The sequence below is a fragment of the Cucumis sativus genome, chromosome 1 (genome assembly GCF_000004075.3).
Source record: "Cucumis sativus cultivar 9930 chromosome 1, Cucumber_9930_V3, whole genome shotgun sequence".
Taxonomy (NCBI): Eukaryota; Viridiplantae; Streptophyta; class Magnoliopsida; order Cucurbitales; family Cucurbitaceae; genus Cucumis; species Cucumis sativus.
Genome location: NC_026655.2, coordinates 18,182,331 through 18,205,580, shown reverse-complemented (window position 1 = coordinate 18,205,580; position 23,250 = coordinate 18,182,331). Strand labels below are relative to the sequence as shown.

Genomic DNA, 23,250 nt, shown 5'->3' with positions numbered 1-23,250 from the left:
AGAGCTTGTCGTTCGTCGTTGCCGTTCATGTCGTCTGTTCCGCTGCTTGTTGTTCATCGCCAAGGTTGTTATTCTTTTTTAAAAAATTAGAAAATTAAATGTAGTATGTTTGTTATAATTTTTTTAAATATTGTACAATGAAAATACATACATTTGTATGTATGTATGAATGTTATCCATAATATAATGAAAAATGCATGTATGTATGTAACTTTGTTTATTGCATTTAAAAAAATGTATGAATTTAGGAAAATGTATGTATGTGTATTTGTTTATTGAATTCAGAAAAATGCATGTATTTGAATTTTGAATATGATAAGCATTGATATAATGAATGTATACAATAATAATTTTATATCAATTTTAAATTTTAGTATTAAATTTGAATTGGTTTTAGAGTTTAAGATTGATGTTCAATATTTTGTAATATTATTGAATTTGTGATTGTTGAGATTTGTGGGGTTATATTGAATTTATGATGGTTGTTTATTGAATTGGAGGTTGGGAGAGAGTGTGTTTATTGAAGTTGAGATTGTAGTAGGGTTGTTCATTGAATTTGAGATTGGAGGGTATTTAATGAATTCGAGATTGTTATTTTAGGAAAATTTTAAATTGAAATTAAAATTGAATTTGAATATATGAATATGAATTTCACTTTCAAATTGCATTTGGATTTTTGAAAATGTTAGATAGCCGGACTAAAAAGGTTGACATATTTGGAAAGGGTCTTCATACACCATTGAAGTTGAGATTGAGGGTGTTTAAAATGTTAGATAGTCTTTAGTTAATGAGCGATTGAACAAAACTTATTCATAGAGTAATTTTGAGTAGTTGAAGTATTTGAGAGGAGAGATTAAAGGTGTTTAAAATGTGCGTCATGTCACGGACAACTTCATAGACGATGAAGATGACGAACAATCATCATCACATCAAAGGAGGTCAAGCGACGATGAATAACAATGTTTTCATCATGTATACACATTAGTCATTTTTCTATACTTTTACTTTGTGATACTCACATTTGTTAACGTTTGTTGGTTTTTATGTCTACAGAAATTATGTTTAACTTTTCAAGTGGCACTCATGAGGTAGACTATTTCCTCAACTTGGACGCGTCAGATAATGCGAGAGGTTCGTCTTTAGTGGGTAGCATTTGAAGTTAGTAATTACCCCAAACACTTTAGTTAGGATTATTGTATCTAATAATTTATATTTTTAGTAGATCCCTCTCAACCGTCTCCCACTCCCACTGCGAGGAGACGACAACATTCTTGAAACATTGATGTCAAGAGGTACGTATAGCAGAATGGGAGAACCCACATTTCAATCCCCCTACGAGGCAACAAACATGTCTTGCCACATGTCCCTCATTTCAGTTGCACGATGGTTTGTTAACGTGAGACACGTTTCTGATCTAGGCTCTGAAGTGGGTAGATGTACCACGAGAGTGCATCGAGGTTTTCAAAGGCGGCCTAGGGATAAATATGTAAATTTGTAAACATATATATATGTTAAAACTACGTACATATGTAGAAGACTAATCTGAAACTTATTTCTTTTGTAGCAATTTTTTGAGTTCAATCTAACCGATCCAACACTTAATCGATTTGTTGAGCATTAGATGCTCTCCATGTGGAAGGAATTCAAGGGAGATAAACACCAACATTTCAGGAAGTTTAGCAATCATGAAGAAGCACAAGCAAACTCGCCGTCGAGATTGGTTAATCGGGTGCATGATTGATACTTTCTTTATGACCACTACATCACTCGACAGGTTTAGGTGATTTATATAGTCTACGTTGAAATCAATTAACATTTCTTCATTTAATTTGTTTGAAAGTATAACGTTTTGATAATCACTTTTGGAATGTTAGAGCAATCAAATATGTGCAAGGCTGCTATGGCGCAACAACCTTACAACCACAGCAGAGGCACAAAGTGGTTCCTTCAAAGATAAACCGAGCTCATTGAATTTCAGGATCGCCTGGTGGACCGTGTCGAGTTATTCCAAGAAAGGCACGCTAGTAGTACTGGCGAGTACGTTTCACAAGCAGTAAAGGACACTTTTTTAAGTTTATGAAAACTTTTTGTTATACTTTCAATTTTTCTTTTAAGTCTGGTCATCTCCCAAACTTACAAACTTCTATTGGTCATCTCCCAGTCCCAACCCGTCCTAGAGGGTTCTTAACCAATATCTGAGGATGAGATATGTGAGATCATTTTGGGTAGACAACTAGACTACTTAAAAGGTCTTGATTGGGCCCTAAACCCAAGTTCAGGAAGAGTTTTGCTTATGCTTCTTCCTCCAATATTTATGACAACCAGGCACACATGGTGGTGGTTAGCAAACTAAAGGCCAATCTTGAAAATTTTAACCACATGATTGAAGAACAATGCCTGAGGGAGAAGGAGTGAGATCGATAAATAGCAGATCATACACGACAAATGAAGGAGATGAAGAAGATGATCGAGGAGATGAGTTAGGCACAGAGAGGACTGTAAACACTTGGGGTGCGTACGTTTCAACATTTAATTTGTTTAATTTTGTATATGTGATATTCAAACACTACTTTTATGTCATTTGTAGGTTTGACGTCTGTGACTAGAGATAGTAGATAGGTGTAGGTTTTTTTTTATAAAAAAATTAATGTAATTGTTTTTTTAATTTAATGTAATTGTTTTATATTATATGTAATTTTTTGTATTGAATATCCTTCGTCTACCTTGTTTATTATAAATTAGAATATTTTAATTTTCATAATTTACTGAAATTGTTTATTATTGTCTTGTGAAGCGAAACCAAAAATAATAATTTACGATAACAAAAAGAAAAATCACAAAATTAATAAATAATAAAATAAAATAAAATAAAAGCCTTCCCTGGCATGTATTGCACATCGGGGAAAGGTACAAACCCTAACATTTTACATTGACATCGGAGAAGGCTTTTTCCGACGTTTTCCGACGTCACGTTAGTGTGACATCGAGAAAAGGGACAAACCTCGATAATGTATCGAAGGGATAAAAGCCCTTGACAGTGAAACATTTTATAGAACCATTCCTCAATTTAATTTGAGAATCCCAAAATACCAATACATTGACAAAATAATACATAAACTAATTTTCTTACCGTAACTTAAAGGTTAAGAATGCTTTTTAATTATAGATTAAAGAAATAAAACTTACTTAGTTTGACGCCTCTGAATTTACTAAAACTCCAAATTGGAACACCATCCGTCGTAGACCTTCCTATTATGAGATGAGATTGGTTTATGAAAATCAATTGGAATGAGGAAAAATTTAAGAGAAACTATTTTGGAGAGAGCAAAAGCATTGACTTTTTCTTTTGATTAAGAAATACTAAACCCTAAAAAATATTAAATTAATAGAAATTTCAAATAAACTAATAAATAAATAATTACAATTAATTAATATTTCATTTAAATCACAATTAATTAATATTTCATTTAAATCATATTTAATAAATTTCTCTCCAATATCTTATAATTTAAAACTAATTTAATTAAATCAAATTAAACTAAACTATCAATTAATTCTCTAATTAATTAATAGCTAAATTAAATGTTTTATATTTAATTTAATATTTGAATCGTATTCAAATATAAATTTCTCTCATAACTAATATAAAATTAAATTAATATTTGAACGCATTCAAATATTTTATCACTCATAATATAAAATTTATATATTAACCAAACTTTATTATATAAATTTAATTTTGGATATAATTCAAAATTAATTTAAGGGAGATAAAGTATTTGAATGAGTTCAAATATTAATTTAATGTAAATTGGATTCATATTAAAATTAATTTATGAGTTCAAATATTAAAATTGGAGTCAAAGGCAAAGATGATTCCTTTATAGCCCTCGTCGTGTATGTAGATGATTCATCATCACCGGAGTAAACCTACTTCATATACAAAAACTAAAGAGAGACTTAAATTTAAAAAATCTTCTTAAATGATCTGGAACATCTAAATTTTTTCCTTGGCCTTGAATTAGCAAGAAACTCATCTAGTCTCTTCTTATCACAGAGACACTATACCTGTCATCTTATTGAAGATCGATGCAGCACTCCATGGTGTAAAACCAACTTTTGTTCCTATGGATCCTATGTCCAAGTTGAATAATGCCTCTAACAAAGATACTCTCCACCATACTACGACATATTTGACACCTTGTTAGTCAATTACTTTACCAAACTATATCATGGCCAGACATCACCTTTGTTGTACACAAATTAAGTCAGTTCATGGCTAAGTCAAACCTAACACACATGAATACAACCAATCACTTACTAAAATACTTTAAAGGAATCCCTGGTAAAGGTATCTTGCTCTCCAAATTCCAAGATTTCTCAATTAAAGTCTTTGCTTATGTCAATTGGGGATCTTGTCCAGACACTCATTGCTCAATCACAGAATTCTATGTTATCCTTGAAAACTCACTCATATCTTGGAAGTTGAAGAAACAACAAACAACGTCAAAGGTGATTCGTAGAGGTAGAATATCGAGCTTTGACTATCACCACATGTCAAATTATATGAATTTGTAGCTTACTTATTGAATTACAAATAAATGCCTTGTCATCAACCCTCATCTTATGTGACAATAAAGCCACCATCGACATTGCTTATAATCCCATGTTCCATGAAAGAACCAAATCCATAGAACTAGATTGTCATTTTGTTCGAGATAAAGTAATGGACGGGTCCATCAAGCTATTATCGTTTGGTCGCAGATGCATTCATTAAACCTCTTCTAGCAAGCTCTCTTTTCACATTAATGAGCAAGATGGGTGTCCAAGACATATTTTCCCCATCTGGAGGGAGAGTATTAAATAAATGAGTTAACAAGTTGAGAGTTTGTTAGTTAGTTAAACATCTCCTTTTCATTGTAAGTAATAATTTTATCTTTCTCACATGTGTATTTGTACTCTTGAGCAACTATTTAATAAAGGGAGAAAGTCAAACTTTCCTTTGCCTTCCAATACAACACAAGCTTTCTTTGCCCACCAAGAGTTCTAATTCTTTCTCTTTATTCAAAATCAAATTTGACAAGAGCAATTACAAGAAAATTCAAGCAAAAGAAAGATGAAATCACAGAGATTTAAGGGAGAAGAAGATACACACAAATTTAAGTGGTTCGGGTAAAGAAGAAGCCCATGTCCACTGCGAAATCAGCCATTGATAATTGTTTCATTCAAGAAGAGTTTCAAGAGAAGAAATGGATCTTCTAATGGGTTCAATTTCTCGTCTCTTTTCACTCTAATTTTTTTCTCACACATCCTTGTAAAAAATTAAAGTTGGGTTGATGATGGTTTGGTTTGTTGACTGCTGACTGTTTTTTTTTTTTTTTTTTCTGTTTGTTGCTTCTGTTACGTTTTTATAATGGTTTGAAATTATTTATTTGTTGAAGTTTTTGGGACTCTGTCTGTTCTGGTTTTTTATATTGTTTTCTTGATTGATGTCGAGACTTTATTTTAGCTAGATGTCTCTTTACTTCATTTGAATCCTTGTGGAAGGAGTGGGGAATCTGCAATTGAATACAAAATGGAGGAGAGAGTGAAGAATTTACTCCATGGCTAAACATGGATGAAAATTACATTCTTTCTCCTCACCCTCCCACATAAGTACATGCACTCACGCGCATGCACACATAACAAGCTCACGTATGTGTTATGATAATTTTTATGTCAATGTTTTCATATTTAATATATTCCTAACATATGAATATTTAATATCTAAAGACTTTCTTATTTTAAGGCTACTAATGTTGTCACACTCAAGTTGAAGATTTTAGATTTATTGAATTCAATATATATATTTTTATTGTATTAATTTTACATTTTAAAAAATAAAACTATATTAAATGTATATAGAAAATATTTAAAAATATAATATGTGATGTTATAAACTCAATCCATTTTTAGGTTGAATTACAAATTCGATCTCTATGGTTTCAAAAGGATAAAACTTAGTCTCTATGGTTTATTTGAAAAAATCATAGAAAATAGTTTTGCTTGTAGGATTATTTATGAAGGTTTTCAAATTATAAAGACTATATATGAAGTTTTATCAAACTATAAGCCGAACTCAAACTTTCTCCAAACATTAAGGACTAAAAATGAAACCTAACCAATTTTTTAAACATAAATTATATTCATAATTAAATAAAATAATGATAGCTTATTGTGATCAATTGAATCTTAATGGATGTGTAAGACTGATTTTATGATTTATAAATATATACTATAAATACATTTAAACATATTTTTTAAACTAAAATCCAATTTTTGAATCTGTCACCAAACACATATATGAAAATATAAAATACAACTTTGTTTTAATTGATTCCTTTATTTTCAAATTTTTGTTTTTAGATTCTCTAACGAACAGACTCTATAAAAAAAATATATTATTGTTTTTATTACAAAAATTTATAATATTTCTTGAATAAAAAAATGTATTAAAAATTATCGATTTAACATAGAAAATTTTGTTTGGTTGAGAATAGATTTAAATTTTATAAAAAAATGGATAAACTAAAAAAGGTAATTTTCTATGGGAACAAGAACTCGAGGTTACAAAGTGTCAGTCGTGAGCTTAACAAGATGATTTTCCTTTGGATGAAGCTCCATTAACTCATTAAATTGACTCAAAAGTCGAGATTTGAATTTCTCGATGAATATATCCATTCACGGACCTCAGAACCCTGAGTTTGGAGAACCATCAACAAACATATTCGATATTTTCTAAAAATAAATTACCAAACTTCCATTAAACATAAGTTTTAGTTTTAGATACAAAAAGTCAAGGAGTCAAAAATAGAATATTTGATAAAATATTTACAATTCATAGAAAAAAAGTATAATAAATTTTGTTTTCTTTTATTGGTTTTATTATATGAAGTGTAAATAGTTTGACAAATTGTTGTATATTTGAAAAAACTCCAAAATTCAATCTACACATTAACTACATAAAAATTAAAGAGTTATCAAATATAACAAAATGAACTAAAATATTTACAAAATATAAAAAAGAATTCAGATTTCATCAATGATAAACAGTGATACGTTGATAGAATATAAAATTTAATTATATTTACAAATAATATTTTTGATAGTTTAAACAAAAAGTTATGATTTAGAAAACATTTGTAGAAGTTTAAGAAGGGCACAAATACGTACCAAAAATTACTAAACTTATAAATTTGCTATCATCTCCATCTATTTGTCGCCAAAGAACCTTATGAAATTGTCTTTTTCTAAACTATACTTCATTTATCCTAAAACTCATTTTATTTTAAAAATCTACCACCATTTTAAAATTGGTCTATTTCTGGTAATTTCCCGTCAAACTTCAAACCCTTCAAAATTGAAAATTTGTCAAAAAAAATAGCTTTTTTTTTAAAAAAATCATTTAAACATCTTTTCTTAGTTCATAGATCGATCTCTTAAATATATTAAACTTTCCAACTTATCAATTGTTTTAGATTTTTCTATGCATCTCATCCAATATTAGATTGAGAACTACTGATATTAACAATTTTTCAAATTCACAAATCTTACATAACTTTTTTTCTTCTATAATCTTAATCTTATTATGAATTTTAACTAATTTTTCCCATATCTAGTTTTTTTTATACAATTTCTTTAATCTTTTATTCTAATTTATGAGTTCCATAGTTATGTTAGATAAAATTACCATGCAAATCCTATTTACAACGATAAATTTATATAAAATTTGACAAGATTATATTATAATAGAAAATTTGGGTGAGAGTTGTAAAAAATTTGGTTGATCTCGGTTCATTTGAATAAACTTGTACCGAGAAAGTCTAAAAGTATCAAATTTTAGGCCTTTTAGTATAATTTTACTCGAGATTATTAAGTTTTTAGACTTTCTGGATACAATTTTGATCATCTCGATTATTAAGTTTTTAGACTTTCTCGATACAATTTTGAGGTTAGAACCCATGTCCATAATTTTTAAAAAGGAAAAGAAAAAAACTAGTTAAGATTTGAAAAATGATAGATCTCAACCAATAAAAACCAAAACACAATCGATAATTTTAATATTTTAGAAAAATGTGAGTCGTGTGTGTGGTTGGAGATGTGGGAAAAATGATGTTTAAACGAATTTTGGGTGCTAATTTTACAAAGCTATTTATGAAAATTTGCCTTCAAAATTCTGGGTGTTAGGAGGTCTCTATCAATGTACATGAACAGAAGCAAAAGTTTGTTGATCAATCAGTACAAAACTCGGAAGAGCGGCAAATTTAAAAATGGGAATATACTTGGGTCAAAATTTTCTTGATATAGATATATGGAGATTATATATAAAATTTTGGAACAAATCGCTTTCCGATTTCTCTCTTTCCTTGTTTTATTTGTGTCAGCAATAGAACATTACATTTTTCACTCTCTCTTTCAGCGCAGGCAGAGGCCGGACACAGGACCCATTTGTGGTTCGAGTGCAGCATCTTTTGGCATTCTCCTGTGCGTCGGGTTCTACGTAGAATCGAGCTCTGTATGCTGCTAAATGAGCGTAGTATGCTGGAGGCACTGCATCATACCCATAAATGTCAATGTAAGTACTTGATTTTGGAACGCCCTTTCATTTCTTGTCTTTGAATTCAAGTTAAGTAACCAAGTGGGAAGGGAATAGTAATTGTTGTTTTCAGAACTACGGTTCTGATTACAAATACAAAAAGTAAGATGGGTTTGAAGTAAATTGAGGTTTAATGTTGTTTTTGTGCTTTATTTAGCATTCTAGCATTAATGATACCAAAAGCTACCAATTGGTGTGATATTTGTCGCTTGAAACTGGAAACAATTAGATATTATTGCTGTCAAGGGATTACCTACTGAGACCGATCTTGTGCACCGAGCATACCTGTAAGAAAGTTATAGTTTTAAGCAATGTAGAAGGACAATGAGCTGCTATATTGGGAAAATTTGTAGAAATGATTGTATGATTCTTACGTGTAACAGAGATTATTAGTCAGAGATTGAATTTCATCCGCACTGAAATTGTTCTCATCCCAAAGAACGTGATAATGTGCAGGACGACTTGTTCCCTGAGTATTCCAAAAACTCAATAAAATTATTTCCTTTTATTTTCAATTTCAGTGTCATGTTTTGTCTATTACGATTGTTATCTTACTCCATACCTGGATTCCTGCGTGACTGCATAGATAAAAGTCGAACTCAGTTGGATGACATATTTTTGAATCCACGACAGTACCTACAGATTAAGAAAAATGCTGAAAGTTTTGAATTGAAAAGGTTCGGAGAAGTCTCTTTCTCTTGGGTAATATCAGATGGAGTATTGTTATATCTTGCTTGCAAATGTTATTACCTGGTAAAATGTTACCACTCTTGTCAGTGCTACTCCTATCGTTGTGATTGGATGCAAAGAGTCTGGTGTGGTGTCGCTTTTGGACTATGATAAAAGTTACTGGAGGTTGGTAACTGGGTTCTAGTGAAGCACAGGCCTAAACATTTGCCAAAGTTTAAACTAAGACGTCCACCCTGGTTTCTTAGAACACAAGTAAGCACAACAGGTGATTATAAGCTTTATAACAACAAACCTTGCGTATGGCATCGAGTTCGTGCAGTAGAACCTGGTAGAACTGACCCTCACTGACCCCATCCCTATCAGCATCTAACGTTACAGTTGATAAATAAAATAAAGTATTCAAGTGAAGTGTCTCAAGGGATTTTTTTAACCCTGCATTACCTATAGAATATTATCCTTAATGGTTTTTGTCCAGTGGCCTTCTTAAATGAAAGCAAGAGCTCCCTGCAAAAACATGAATTCCATTAGCCCCCAACAAGCAGCTTGGATTAAGCTATTTCATGTCCATTCAGTAGCAACTCTCGATTTTGCACCTTATCATACCCCCGGCAACTGTTCCCCGATGAGGATCCTTCCACGTTTTGAATAAATCTTGAATTAGTTCCTCCCTGTGCGGCTGCGCACATACCAATCCAGCATATTTTGTAACTTCTGGCCAATCTTGGGAAGCCACAACCTGCATGACACATATCAGTGTGGCTGAATCTTGCGGACATATTTAGGAATTCAAGTAATGATTATTGAATATTTTTGGAAAAGCTTACAGCTGCTATTGATGGAAGAGAATCCTCTCCAGATTCTGGATGTGTGACGTCAGCTCCAAAAATAATGGTTGGTATGTCACTGACTAGAGGAATTCTTGCCCGTAAAGCATCTAAAAGAACAGTGTTTCTTCCACCCATCTTTATAGAGCACAAGAAACAAACCCAGTATTAGATCAATTCGGTAATTATATATGGTGGAATTGTGTTATAAACTAGTGAGTAAAGACCTTGACATTGATCTTAAGAGACACGTTCGCCAAGTACTGTCTGCTCTTCTTGAAGACATGTTTTGTTAGACAACACTGGGATATCAATCCCAATTCTGTTTCACAGATCCTTTTAAGATCACCTGAATATGAAGTTTACTGCTCTTAAATAAGATGGAAGGTTAACATTATTAGAAATTTAGGGAATTTTTTCAACTTTAGCTCTCTGAAATTGAAGTTTTCAGGTAATGTTGGATGCTTCAGATGTTCCAGACCTAAGCTTTTTACAGGCAATGACATTCAAAGATCCTACAAGTTTATTTTCAACAGCAATAGTCTTCTTAATACATGAGAAATGTTGATTTGACGTCACTAATAGATTTTGGCCCTGGATTAGATGATCCATCGTTTCACAGTTATTGGTGCCAAGCAGGCAGGCATACACCAGAGTGACCATTATAATTCTTTTGTAACAATTCCAAATCAATATATCACAAGTGAAAACTGGTACCATATAATGAGCCATTGTTGTCAGGAAGAATAGCTATCAGCAAATCTAACTCTTTCCCTTCATTTTTGTTATAAACCGCACCATATACAAATTTTAAGGCCTTCTTCACTTGATCTGGTCTTGCTGAGTATATAGGAATTGCAGGATCTGGGTTAAATTCCTGATAGAAAGATCAAAAAAATTAGATTTAAAGAGATAATTAGAATGGCAATCCTCTATACATTGAACCATAGTCAAGGTACAGGGAACTGTTTACCATGCCAGAGATCTGGCACATCTGGACCAGCTGTTGACAGAAACCACGAGCTATGCTCTCTTGAACGTTACGTGAGAAATTTATACAAGCCCAGTATCTTATAACACTTCCATCTATAACTTTCTGCAATGGAGCAAGAAAGTAAAATATATTTCTATCATATAACAGAAAAACAAACCAAACATTATGAAGTGACCAACCTTATTCATCATATTCCACTGACCAACTTGAGGCTGATGTTCCTTTTCTTTTCCAGTATCATGAAATTTTAGCTAGAGGAAAAATATTAACATGAGAAACATGTTAAAACTTGAAGCTGAATATGATGTGTTATAGATAAATTTACTTCTTGAGTACCCATGGAGATGGAAGGACTCGTGCTTCAACTGATGTAAGCTTGTTGTCAATGCTGATTCGAAATTCTTTTGCGTATGGATCTGCCTCATATGCATTCTCATGAACAGTCTGAAAAGCAGCAAATAACTTTGATGGAAAACCATTGATTATTGATTACGTTTTCCTCTTCTTTTGGACAATTTACACAATTAATTAACATATTGAGAGAAAAAAGAGTTATGCACTGGACCTGTAAAATGTCCATTTCCTGATCAGAGGGTCTTTGGCATGAAACCTTCAACAAGGAAGTTATTTGCTTTTCGTTAAGTCCTTTTGTGTATCTCTGTCCTTTGAGTATCTTACATGCCTGGCAAAAACTGTCACGTCAATTTTCTGAAGACAAAAGATTCAAATGTAGCAGAAGGCATTGAGGGATATAGTTAGCAGAACTGACCTCCATGGGTAGATAATTCACCTTCTTCTGGTTTCCTACTTGAAGGCAAGGCAAATGTGTATACTGAATGGTATACCCATACATCTCTTGGAAGTACTCAACTACAGATTTCATGTTCATCTGCTCATCAAGAGGGAAACTGCAGGAAAATGACTCAATTGAAACAACTTCAAAGAGGTAAAGACAATCTAAAATGCAGGAGTACGGGGCCAAGATTTTATATACATTAGCTCTCTTGTAGGCTGTGATGTTAGCCCTGAAATCCGATATTTCCTTCGTACGTTTCCTCTATGTGTAACTTCAACTTTTACACCTCTAAGTACTTTTTTGACCTTACAAAAAAGCATCACTACTTATTTAGTTCAGGATCTTTCAAACTCTGATATTATAACCTAAATTTCATGCTCGAGAAGCTAAAAGTGTCTAGAAAGCTCATGGTACCTTGATACGATCAGCATCAGACAATGTTCTAGAGTACACGTCTTTGTTTAAGAGTTGAGCGACAAAATCAATGACCGGGATTGCTTCAATGAATGCAGTGGATGACATGTCTTGATATGAGATGCAATTCCAAAAGGAAAACCATAAGAGAAGTCAAGTTAGTTTGATTGAAAGACAGCCAATGTAGAAAACTCTAAATGGAATTGAGTTCGATCCCTACCAATATTTAGAGACAATCCCATTTGAGTAGGCCGGATGCTTTGATAGAAGCCTCGCCATGCTTGCAGACCACCCCCAACATGCTGAGGCTTCTTAATACAAGGAGAGTAAAAGGATCGTCCAACTGATATATATCTATAATTCCAGATTGAAATTCACCACAGAATTGAAAAGATAAATGCAGCCAAAACATGAATCCAACAAGGGCCAAAAAAGAGCCATTAGATACAAACCTTTGAGCATGGAGCTCCCTCAAGACGATGTCAATAATGGTCAAAGCTTCTTGAGGGTTATTAACTTGTTTGCCAGCGAGTAATTCTCTTAACTGGTGCATGCTAGCCAAAGTTACAAACTTAATCTGCACTTTAAATTCTCGTTCCCTGATATGATCACCCCATATTAAACTAGAAGTTTTACTACAAAGGAGCAAAAATATGTACAGAAAAAGAAGAGAAGTTGCCTGGGTGTGCCTGTCCCCTCTTCTTCATTAGCCAAAATGACAGTGAACTCTTTTGATATGAAAGGCAGCAATCCAGCTGTGTACAGGTTACTTCCTCCATCATAAACCGGCAGACGCATCCCCAGCTCTGTGGTTCTATATTGTTTGACCAACTCGGTCAGTATATTCTTCTTCATTTTACGAGAAGTAACTTCTGGAGTTATCTTAACCTGCAAGCTCAATGAAATACACTCAACTTCCATATATGCTTTTTTAAATACATTTTCTGACGGATACTATAAGTTGTTTCCATCTTACGTTATAATGGCTTATGTCTGATTCAGGTATTATGGCTAGGAAGTGGTTGGCTTTAACCAAGCATTTAGTCCCCAGCTGGCCAAAGTTTGGCCTTCTTGGAAATGTTAAGCTTTTGCAAGAAGAAGAGGGAAACTCCAGATTTGGATCGAGCTCCTTTTGCTTCAATCCTTCCATGGGAAGTCCTTTTGCTCTCCTCCTTCCTTTCCTTTTCCATAAACTAGTCTTCTCACCATCATTTGAGCCATGGTGGGATTTCAACGCCATTTGAGAAGCTGGTATCACATATTTATCTTCTGGCTCCATTTGCATGTAGGGCATTTTTCTTTTTTCTGTTAACAGAGGGAGACTCAGTCACTCAACACAACACTTGAGGAGTTGAAAGCTGACAAGGAAAACTTGGAAGAAGATTTGTGCTGTGGTAAGAAACAACTGCCATGTTCTCAAGGTGTGGTGTTTAAAAGAAAGGCAGCAAGCATGTTAGCAATCACAAGATAAAGGAAGAACTATCAGAGTGAAAGAGAGAGAGAGAGAGAGACTAGGAAATGGTATCATATCTCGACAGTGTCCTGTTTATTCCCAAAAGCTTTATATACACAGTAGAATTGGAATCAGATAAGCTAAACAAAGTTCATCATCTCCCCCTCTTCGAAAGTGGAGCCTTTGCATCATAGTATCCTGGTTAGTTGGCTAACCAAAACCATTTCATTCAGAATTACAGACAAAACAGTAACTTATATTAAGGAGGACAACATACATATATTGGTTAAATCATGTGTCTGTACTTTAAAAAAAAAGGCAATGGGGTTTTCTTAATGTATTATTATTAGCCTAAATATTTTAGTACCAAAGTGAAATGACTGCTGTCGGATGTCAATTAGATCATGTGGGTCAAACATAATATTTGACCCCATCTTACACAAAGCTTACATCTTTCATATAAGTAAAATTTCTCCCACTAATGGTATGAAAACTTGAATGGTAGAGGTATAGTTTTGAGGGGCAAAAAATGGGTTGATGAGATGAGTGGTCCTAATGGAAAAGGCAGGAAGAAATGCTATTTATTCCCAGTGGTTTTGCAGGAAGAAGAGGACAAAGTTGTAAGATGGGCAAAGAATACAAACTCTTTTCAGCGAACAAAAAGGAGCTTTAACTCATCCCAAAGCTCACCCACAGTGCCAAAAGTAGACAAGTATTTAGACAACACATAACAAAGTAAGGGGGGAAAATGAGATGCATCAAATTAACAGCCCCCCTTAATTAATTCCCCACAGCAGAATTTCAGTCTTATCTCATTGTTTCACTGTTCTTTATAAACCAGACACCATTAAATGGCCCCCTGCTCTAGCAGCCACACCACACATGTCAAATTTTTGCCACCCCTCACTCAGTGAATACTTTGTTGTAACTTCTTTTCTCTCCACTATTTCTCCCAGGAAACTGTAGCAGCAGCTGGAAGAGGCGTCAAGCTTTAATACACTCATAGCATCATCATAAGACAAACATGAAGAAGTAGAAGAACATTCAGAAGATATCAGACCAAGCTCCTTTGTCCTTACAAATGGTGATTTAATCTTAATTCATGAACAAATTTTCTCATTAATGAAATGCATAAGAGCACAGTGGATTTGGTACTAAGCCTTTGGGTGTTTGTTTGTTTGACATTTTGAATGTGTAGGGAAGGACAGGGGTTGAGCATGCAGGTTCTGATCTGGCCAAAGAAATGTCAAAACAGAAAATGAAAAAAACAATGAGATAAATCCGATCTGTCTGTATTCGTATTTTACTTTTCCCACTTCATATTTATTCGAAAGCTACGGATCACACCAAGATTCATTGACCAACACAATACGACACCCAAACTGTGTGAGAACCACAACTCACTGCTCAAGTACCACAATTCTGGATTTTGGGAACATTCATCATTTTTTTAAAATTGTATTATTCTTATAGGCACCGTAAAAATGGACTCCAACCTCGAAGATCATGTTTATTATCGTGAGGCTAAACTAGCAATAGATTAGATTTTTTTTAGTTTATTATTGTTATAAAATATCATTGAAGATAGGGTTGTAGTGTATGAAGATTTTTGAATGCCAACAGTAAAGGCATCCAAATTTAAATTAAAAAAGTAATAACAAATATGATTATTTCTTAGTGAAATTAAAATCATACTGTTTAAGATTCAAAATAGAAATAATCGTATTATTACGAAAATCATGAAGGTAACTGTTATGTCTAATCAAATAATGTATCAATTAATCTAACTAGAAAACTTTAGTGGGAGATACATAAAATAAAGTTTTCTTAAATATAAATGATGTGGACGAGAGACTAGATCTCCTTTCTACTTCAAAATAAGTGTTTTGAAGAAATTCATTTTATTAATATCCTTTACCATTATAAAACAAGAAATAATTAGTTAGAAAATTTAAGTATATATTCGTAGGAAGAATCTAAAAGAATAACTAAAAAAATATTTGGGTGCTATCACTCATATTTATGATATATATATATGAATAAAATGAATAAATTATTCTCTACAAATATTGGTATAATCAAAATGTAACCAAATATGTTTGAGAGTTGTGATGAGGAGAAATAGTGGAGGGTACAGATGAGACATCACAGAGAATGTTATTGAGACATCTCTATGTCAAAAAGCATAAACTAAAGTGAAAGAAAAAAAGTGAAGAATTTTGAAAAGACGTATGGCCAAAATGTGTACAAATTCTCTTCACTTCACCAACTCTTTTCTCTCTCTCTCTCTCTCGACCCATCACGTGTGATACATAAAAGTCAAAATAACAAAGTTGAACAAAATCAATCCCTATTTCACTTTACAAAAACCCATATTTCTCTATCATTTCATAGCTCAATTTACATTTCTCTAAAACTATATACATAAAGTTTCGATTTTGATATCAACTCAAGTTTTCAACTACCTTTTAATATCAATAAACAAAATCTAATACCCAACGGAACCCAAACCGCTAACCGGTTAGAGAATACTCATCCAACCACATTGTGATGTGTAGCAAATTAAAAGCCAAAGAGAGAGGGGGAGAGAACAAACCTTGACCAACACTAGAGCAACGAGAGTGAAGAAGTCATTCATTAACTCAAAATTTTCTCCTCCTTTAATTTCTCTGCTCTGTATATATTAATCACACACACAAGAACAAAAAAGAGAAGAAGATAGTTAATTTTTGGCTGGAGGATGGCAGAGAGGATTTAGAAAAGTAAAAGGCTAAAGAGAGTTTCTTTCTTTTTTTTCTTTTGGTTGGGGGATCAGTATTATTTATGGTCAACCTTTGATTTGATTTGAATTTTTTTTTTCTGGGGGCCAACAACAGTTGAGATTGAAAATGGTGCAAAAAGCAAAAGCAAAAGCAAAAGCAAAGGGAGGGAAAAAGAAAGATGGAAAATGGAAGGCAAAGGGCAGTTTTGATCAGTTTGCACAAAAGCAGACCACTATATTCTGCTAAACTCTCCAAACTTTCAGCTATTTATTACACTTTCATTACTCTAAACCCCATCTATCTATACTTTACTTTTCTCCTTTTTTTTCTTCTGTTTTTTGCTTCATCTCCATTAGTTTATTCATTGAAATATTAGTTGAGTTGCAACAATGAGCAGAACTGAATGCACTTTTAACTTTTCAAATCAAAGGTTTAATTCCCTCAACCTAAATTATCCAGAAAGAAGGAGAAAATGAACTAATTAAAGACGTACAGGAAAGAAAATATTTGATAAGACTATGAGATATAACTACTTTCAATTCACATCTACTGATTATTAACAGGTATGTAGATTTTTTTACTTTACAATCAATGGTTATTATAAAGTAGATACATTTTGACCATTTTATTTAATAATTCAAGAGGCACTTGCACAAAATATAACATATAAAATGAAAATTAAGATCATGATCCAACTTTTTAAAATCTGCACCAATCACAAATTAATAATACTAGCCCAATTGAGGACCAAAATGCCCTTACAATTAAAAATATAAAAATCCATTTAATTATTATTTGATTACCGCTAATTTTATCAATGATATCAACTGTTATTTGATTGTTGTCTAATTACTATTTGTTGCTATTTGATGTTCATTGTTAATGATATTGATTTATCATCTAATGACCTTACGTTTTCTTTTTTTCTTTTTTAGTATTTACTAAGTAAAATCTCATCATTATCTCATTAGCACACTAGTACAAAAGTGGGCTACGACGACAGTTATTTTCAGTCATAGAAGCGGGAGTCATGGAAAGGCCTTCGACGACAGTTTTTGAAAACTGTCGCAATAGGTTGTTTTATGACATGAAATAAACGTCGTTAATCAACATTCAACGACATTCAATAACTGTCATAATTTATTTTATGACATTCAATAACTATCATCATTTCTTTATTAACGACATTTAAATAATTGTCACAAATTCTATTATCGTGACATGTATTAATTGTCATGAATATGTTTTTCGCGACAGTTTTTTTTGTAAAAATGTCATTGTTTAGTTATTGACGACATTTTTTTCCAGTCAACGATTGTGCAATCGTGACAGTTTTTCGATAACATTAAATGTCATTGTTTTGCCATTGACGACATTTTTTTCCAGTCAAATATAATGCAATCGTGACAGTTTTTTTTTAAAAAAAATTGTCATTGTTTATCTTATGATGACATGTTATTCCTGTCACATATAGAGCAATCGTGACAATTTATTTTGTTAAATAACTGTCATCGTTCTCCAATTTACAACAACTATTAACTATCACATTTCTCAATTTCCTATAGTTTTATTATGTTCTCCATGCAGCTCCACCATTACACGAACCATTAGAATGACAATAATGTAGCTGAGAATGACAAATTTGAAATTATACAAGTTTCACACCAATGTACAAGAAAATAGCCAACACTTTAATATATATACATTATAATACGATTTATAACTTTTGTCAATTTATTGAGTAGTTTCTGATTACCATCGTATTATCATGTGATTACCTTTCATTTTTTTGTCAATTGGTAAGGATTTTTTTTATTGAATTATGATTGTCATCTAATTACCTTACATTTATTTATTTATTTATTTTTGTCAATTACTAAGTAGTTTTGGGTTACTATCCATTAATTATGTAATCTACGTGACATTGTTGATCATCTCATTTGCACTATAAAAAGTGATCATATGAAACTTAACCACAATAACAAAATAGAGAGATAGTCATTTGATTACCTATTATGATTGTCATTTGATAATTAGCTTTGAATTGTCATTTAGTTACTTTTGGATTGTTATCTGATTACTTTCTATTCACCTTTTAAGATAGTTTACTTTTTGCGTCATAGTAATTTTTTATATTGTTTGATTGTCTTCCAATTGTCATCTGATTATTTTTTTATTTTTTGACACATTTAATTGTTATTTGATATTGATTGTTATATAATTGATATCGTATGTTTATTTTTTATTTTGAGTGCTTGATTGGTATTTGATATCGATTACATGTATATTTATTTATTTTTCTAACTTCATATTATTTCAATTTATTTCTTTTGCCTATATCAAATGCTAAATTCACAATTATCAATGTTTGACCTGAAAAGTTATAATTTCTATAATTTAATAATCATAATTTTTTAATTACATTCTATTGTTAACTAAATTTGGGTATTTTTAGAAGCAGAGAATATTTGTAGTTGAAGGAAAAATGTAAGATAAAAATGAGAATTTCTAATTAAAAGGAGTTATGGGAGAATTGTTGAATTCTATACTTTGCACATTCTAATACACATTAAATTTTAGACAACTTCTACCGACTACAATTCTCAAACATTAAATAGCGTAAAACTATCGGCATCATGCAGTGTAGTGATCTCTAAAAAAACAAATTATCAAGGAGGAGAATTGATCATAAAAGAAAATAGTCATATTACATCCCAAAATATATTCATCATTTTAGGTTCTTTATACACATATGATAAATTGAAATATTTTAAAAAAGAATAATTCACACAAAACAATTTTTAAAAAAAAGAAAAAAAAAGAAAAAGAAGAAGAAGAAGAAGAAAAATATGAACTTAAGAAAAGAAGGTTGGAGTGGGAGGAATAGAATCGAGTTTTGTAGTTTTGTAGTTTTGTTTATTGTTTATTGTTTCGGAAACGGCACCGTGTTTAACTCAGAATGAATAAAAAGGAAAAGTAAGAAGCACAAATAAAAGATTTAAAAAAGCATTTTGCTTTCTTTTTCTTTCTTCTGTTGAGGAAGCAGAAGCAGAAGCAGAGAAGCAATGGGGTGTTAGGAAATGGCATATTGGCATTGGGCACTGCCTTTAAGAAAGAGAGAAAGAGAAAGAAAATTAGTTTGTTTAATTATATATATTGGTTTTAGTATTAAAGTATAAAGGAAAGAAGAAAGAGGTTGGAAATTGGCTTTTATTTTAGCTGAAAAAAAAGAGAGAAAAAGGTAGCGTGGGGGTTACTGCTATCACCCCTTACCTTTTTATTAAACTAATCTTATATTTCTCTCTTTTTATTATTTTTTTAACCCTATAGAAAGAAAAACAATTAATTTTTGCAAAGGGAACTGAAATCAGAGTTGAATGATATGTGTGTTCTGGTTTTTTTTCTTTTTTTCTTTTTTATTATTATTAAAGTACATTCTTTGTAATATCATATTGTTATTTGCACTCTCCGTGGCGGCGGCGGCGACCGCAACGGCTGGTGTCGGAGCTAAATTGATTGATTTGTGGGTTAGTTTAGTTATTTTCGTGAGTTTAGGGTTTATGTTTAGAGGTTTTCATTTGGATTTGGATTTAAAGCAAGTGAGATAAAAAAGGAGTTTATTGAAGACATTGTGGCGGTGGCGTGGTGTGGGGATGGGCGGCCCAACCCTCAACCATCCAACTATGCTTGGAAAGTTTTTACTCTTTGATATGAAATATTTATTTATACACATATATATATTCTTGATTTATAGGAATATTCCATATTATTTATAATTTTCTTTATTGGAACGAGTGTATAAAAAAAAAAACTAAAATCTACTATGGTTGGATGTGACAAACTAGTACAAACTGACACTATTTCAATTTACGAAAATTGATACAAACTCGTTATTATATTTAGAACTGCAAGATCGTCTCGTTGATTTCATCACATCGTGCCATTTGATTTGCTTTATCTTCGGGATGAAAGTTTGATTTTCTTAATAGGACTATCAAATATGTTGTTCCATTTTAGACGAAAGATTATTATGTCAACACAATTTAATATATGCTTGTCTACCTTGGCTTACAAATACAATAGATCCCAAGGTACGCTCTATATTATCAAGTTATGATGATACCAAACGTTTATGGGATGACTTGAATGAACGATTTTCAGTTGTTAATGGTCTTGGTATTCACCAACTGAAGAGAGAAATTAACTGTTTTGAGCAAAGTAAAACAATGCATGTTTCAATTTATTTTAGTAAATTAAATGTCTTATGGGATGAAGATAAACATTAGCCTTTGATTTCTTGCGAATGTGGAAGATGTACGGCAAGATTGGTAAGAAACATGGAAAACGACCTTCTGATGATAGACTTCATTAGTTTTTTCTTGGTTTGTGTTGTGAATATTATGGTAAACTTAGATATAATCTTTCGTCTCAAGATCCTCTTTCATCATTAAATAGAGCTTTTTAGCAAATAATTCAAGATGAATGGGTTCGAGACATTAATCAGATGAATGATGAGAAGCTTGAGGTAGTTGGATTTGCTATACGGGCAAATAATAAAACGTAGTAGCATCTTGATCACACAATAAAAGCAAGTCTTTATCTTATTTCCTCCCATTGTTGAAACAAGTCATACATGCAAGTAGTACGTGTTTTTATATATAGGGCCCCCTAAATTGGTACTCGGAGAAATATAAATCTTCATCTAATAACAAATCAAAGGAAAAATTATATATTGTGCACCACCTACCACAAATCTTTCTCCAGAATTTACTGTTGAATAATGGGCAGCCTTTGTCAGATACTAATTACATCTTGAGCTATGCAATAAGATTGCATGCGGCAAGAGTGAGTTATGCGATGGAAATGGTTACATGATAAAAGATTTTCATCGAAAGGTCTACAACTTGTGTTTCATATTGTTTTAGATATGCGATGAGAAAGAATTAGGTGATGGAATGCAAAGCGAGGTAAAATTTCTTTGCCTGAAAGTAATGACATCATTTTTTTTTTGTAAGAAAGCCGGTGATTAATTTAACTTTATCATGCCCCGTTCCGAATTTCTTAACACAACTTAAATAAAACTTAACTAAAAACCACACAACAGAAACTAAATAAAAAAAAAAAAAACTTCTCTTATTAATTCAAACCCAACAGTTTCTACAACAGAATAGGACATGATACAAAATTTTCCAATAAGAATTAAACAAAGAATTGTCGAAAGTCTTCAAAGTTTTCAACCTTCAACGATCGTTTAGATTTCCAGTCAGATTGTGTAACTCCTTGACTGATTGCTTAGCCTTGATTGCTTACCCTTTCAAACACGGTTGCTTAGCTACCTGAACCATCATTTACCTCTGATCGCTTAACTGTCTACCCAATCGATTACCTTTCTAAATGATCGCTTACCTCATACAATCCAGGGAGGAAAACGTAAGTCAAAAGATTTAGTGAGTGATGCTTTTGAATACCATTTGGGAATACAATATATAAATACTTTTCGTTTAACATAGGCTCACTGCCTAAATTCAGTAACACATTTTAGATCATAAATACACATTAGTTTCACTTATTCCTTTCAACAAGACATGAACCATTCTCGTGCATGGACTATTGTGATGACATTTTCATCAACGACATCCTTGAGAATTTTTCAATCCATTCCTTGTTGCTCATGCTTTTTGGCGTAATACACATCTTTTATGCATTATCTCGCTTCATTCCACCATGCAGACCTTCTCTACATGGCTGCCTTTTACTCATTATGTGCACGTAATAGATAACTTATTGATATAAGAATAAAAATTAATGCTTTATACATAATTTCACATTCATTTGAAAAACATAAAACATAATCTAAGCTTTAATTTGAAAGCACTTTATAAACATTCATGCATGAAATACAAATTAGTACAAGATTTGAAGAAAGATTTTAAGATCTAATAACATTTTAGAAAATTATTCACTGTTCTAGGGTTTCCTTTAGCTTCACCATCGAATTTTATTAGGATTTAAACAAAACAAATGAATGTATGAACAAATTTTTGGGAGTGCAGGTCATATAATCAACTTCCCTCTTTCAATAATTTTGAAGATCTCATATAACAATACTACTAATTGAGAACTTAGATAAGAATAATTCAATTGTGTGTTTTTACTTTTTTCTATTGGGTGAATTCTGTTTTGACTTTTTTTAAGCTAAATATAATTAATTGTTTCCTATGGAACCATAACCTTGATCTTGGTTATAGATTTCATTTTAAGGTAAAAGTAAAATCACTCTTATTTGAATGATTATGTTGTATTATCCATTGAAAGACTTCGTGTTGTAATTGCCTTGTCTTCCTCAGGTATTCTGTTGTATGGTTGATTACGATCTTAATGACTGGAATCTTTATTTAGTGATGCTCATTTTGTTTGACTTACTCAGTCGTGCAATTGCTTTCTTTCTTATGATCACTTTAAAAAAGAAATGAGTTTAGTTAGTTCTTTTAATTTTCTTAAGTTTCATTTGTAATGCATGAAAATCTCTTAGCAGTAGAAACTGAAGACCATAATTGTAGAAGATTTGTATAGATTGGATTCACATTCTCAACATTGGTTATACAGGGCATTACTTATCATTGTCCTTCCACTTTAATTATCAATAGTGACAATAACTTTATTTCTCATTAGATTTACAATG

The 23,250-nt window shown here is 31.9% G+C and overlaps 1 protein-coding gene and 1 long non-coding RNA gene across 6 annotated transcripts; one reads left to right on the top strand and one right to left on the bottom strand.

The window, feature by feature from the left end:
• Positions 1-8,302: 8,302 nt before the first annotated feature.
• Positions 8,303-16,553, bottom strand: LOC101213206 (protein argonaute PNH1). Of its 2 annotated transcripts, none has more exons than XM_004146242.3 (23): positions 16,403-16,553; positions 13,330-13,658; positions 13,033-13,241; positions 12,806-12,952; positions 12,574-12,707; positions 12,354-12,463; positions 12,138-12,244; positions 11,913-12,051; positions 11,709-11,825; positions 11,480-11,587; positions 11,323-11,394; positions 11,123-11,245; positions 10,867-11,026; positions 10,377-10,498; positions 10,150-10,287; positions 9,919-10,061; positions 9,767-9,829; positions 9,618-9,681; positions 9,386-9,521; positions 9,198-9,271; positions 9,010-9,104; positions 8,889-8,920; positions 8,303-8,589 (listed from the first exon to the last, which is right to left on the bottom strand). In XM_004146242.3, exons 2-23 carry the CDS (start codon positions 13,645-13,647, stop codon positions 8,420-8,422), a joined length of 2,781 nt encoding a protein of 926 aa, XP_004146290.1. In that variant the 5' UTR covers positions 13,648-13,658; positions 16,403-16,553; the 3' UTR covers positions 8,303-8,419. The 2 variants fall into 2 exon arrangements, with proteins under 2 accessions (XP_004146290.1, XP_011656603.1); XM_011658301.2 differs by lacking the exon at positions 16,403-16,553 and adding an exon at positions 14,174-14,280.
• On the top strand, positions 8,483-15,495 carry LOC105435756. Of its 4 annotated transcripts, XR_004214120.1 has the most exons (4): positions 13,657-14,007; positions 14,409-14,541; positions 14,763-14,890; positions 15,005-15,495. It is a non-coding gene; the product is annotated as an uncharacterized LOC105435756 (long non-coding RNA). The 4 variants fall into 4 exon arrangements; XR_969700.2 differs by lacking the exons at positions 13,657-14,007; positions 14,409-14,541 and adding an exon at positions 8,483-8,614; XR_004214121.1 differs by lacking the exon at positions 14,409-14,541.
• Positions 16,554-23,250: the final 6,697 nt, after the last annotated feature.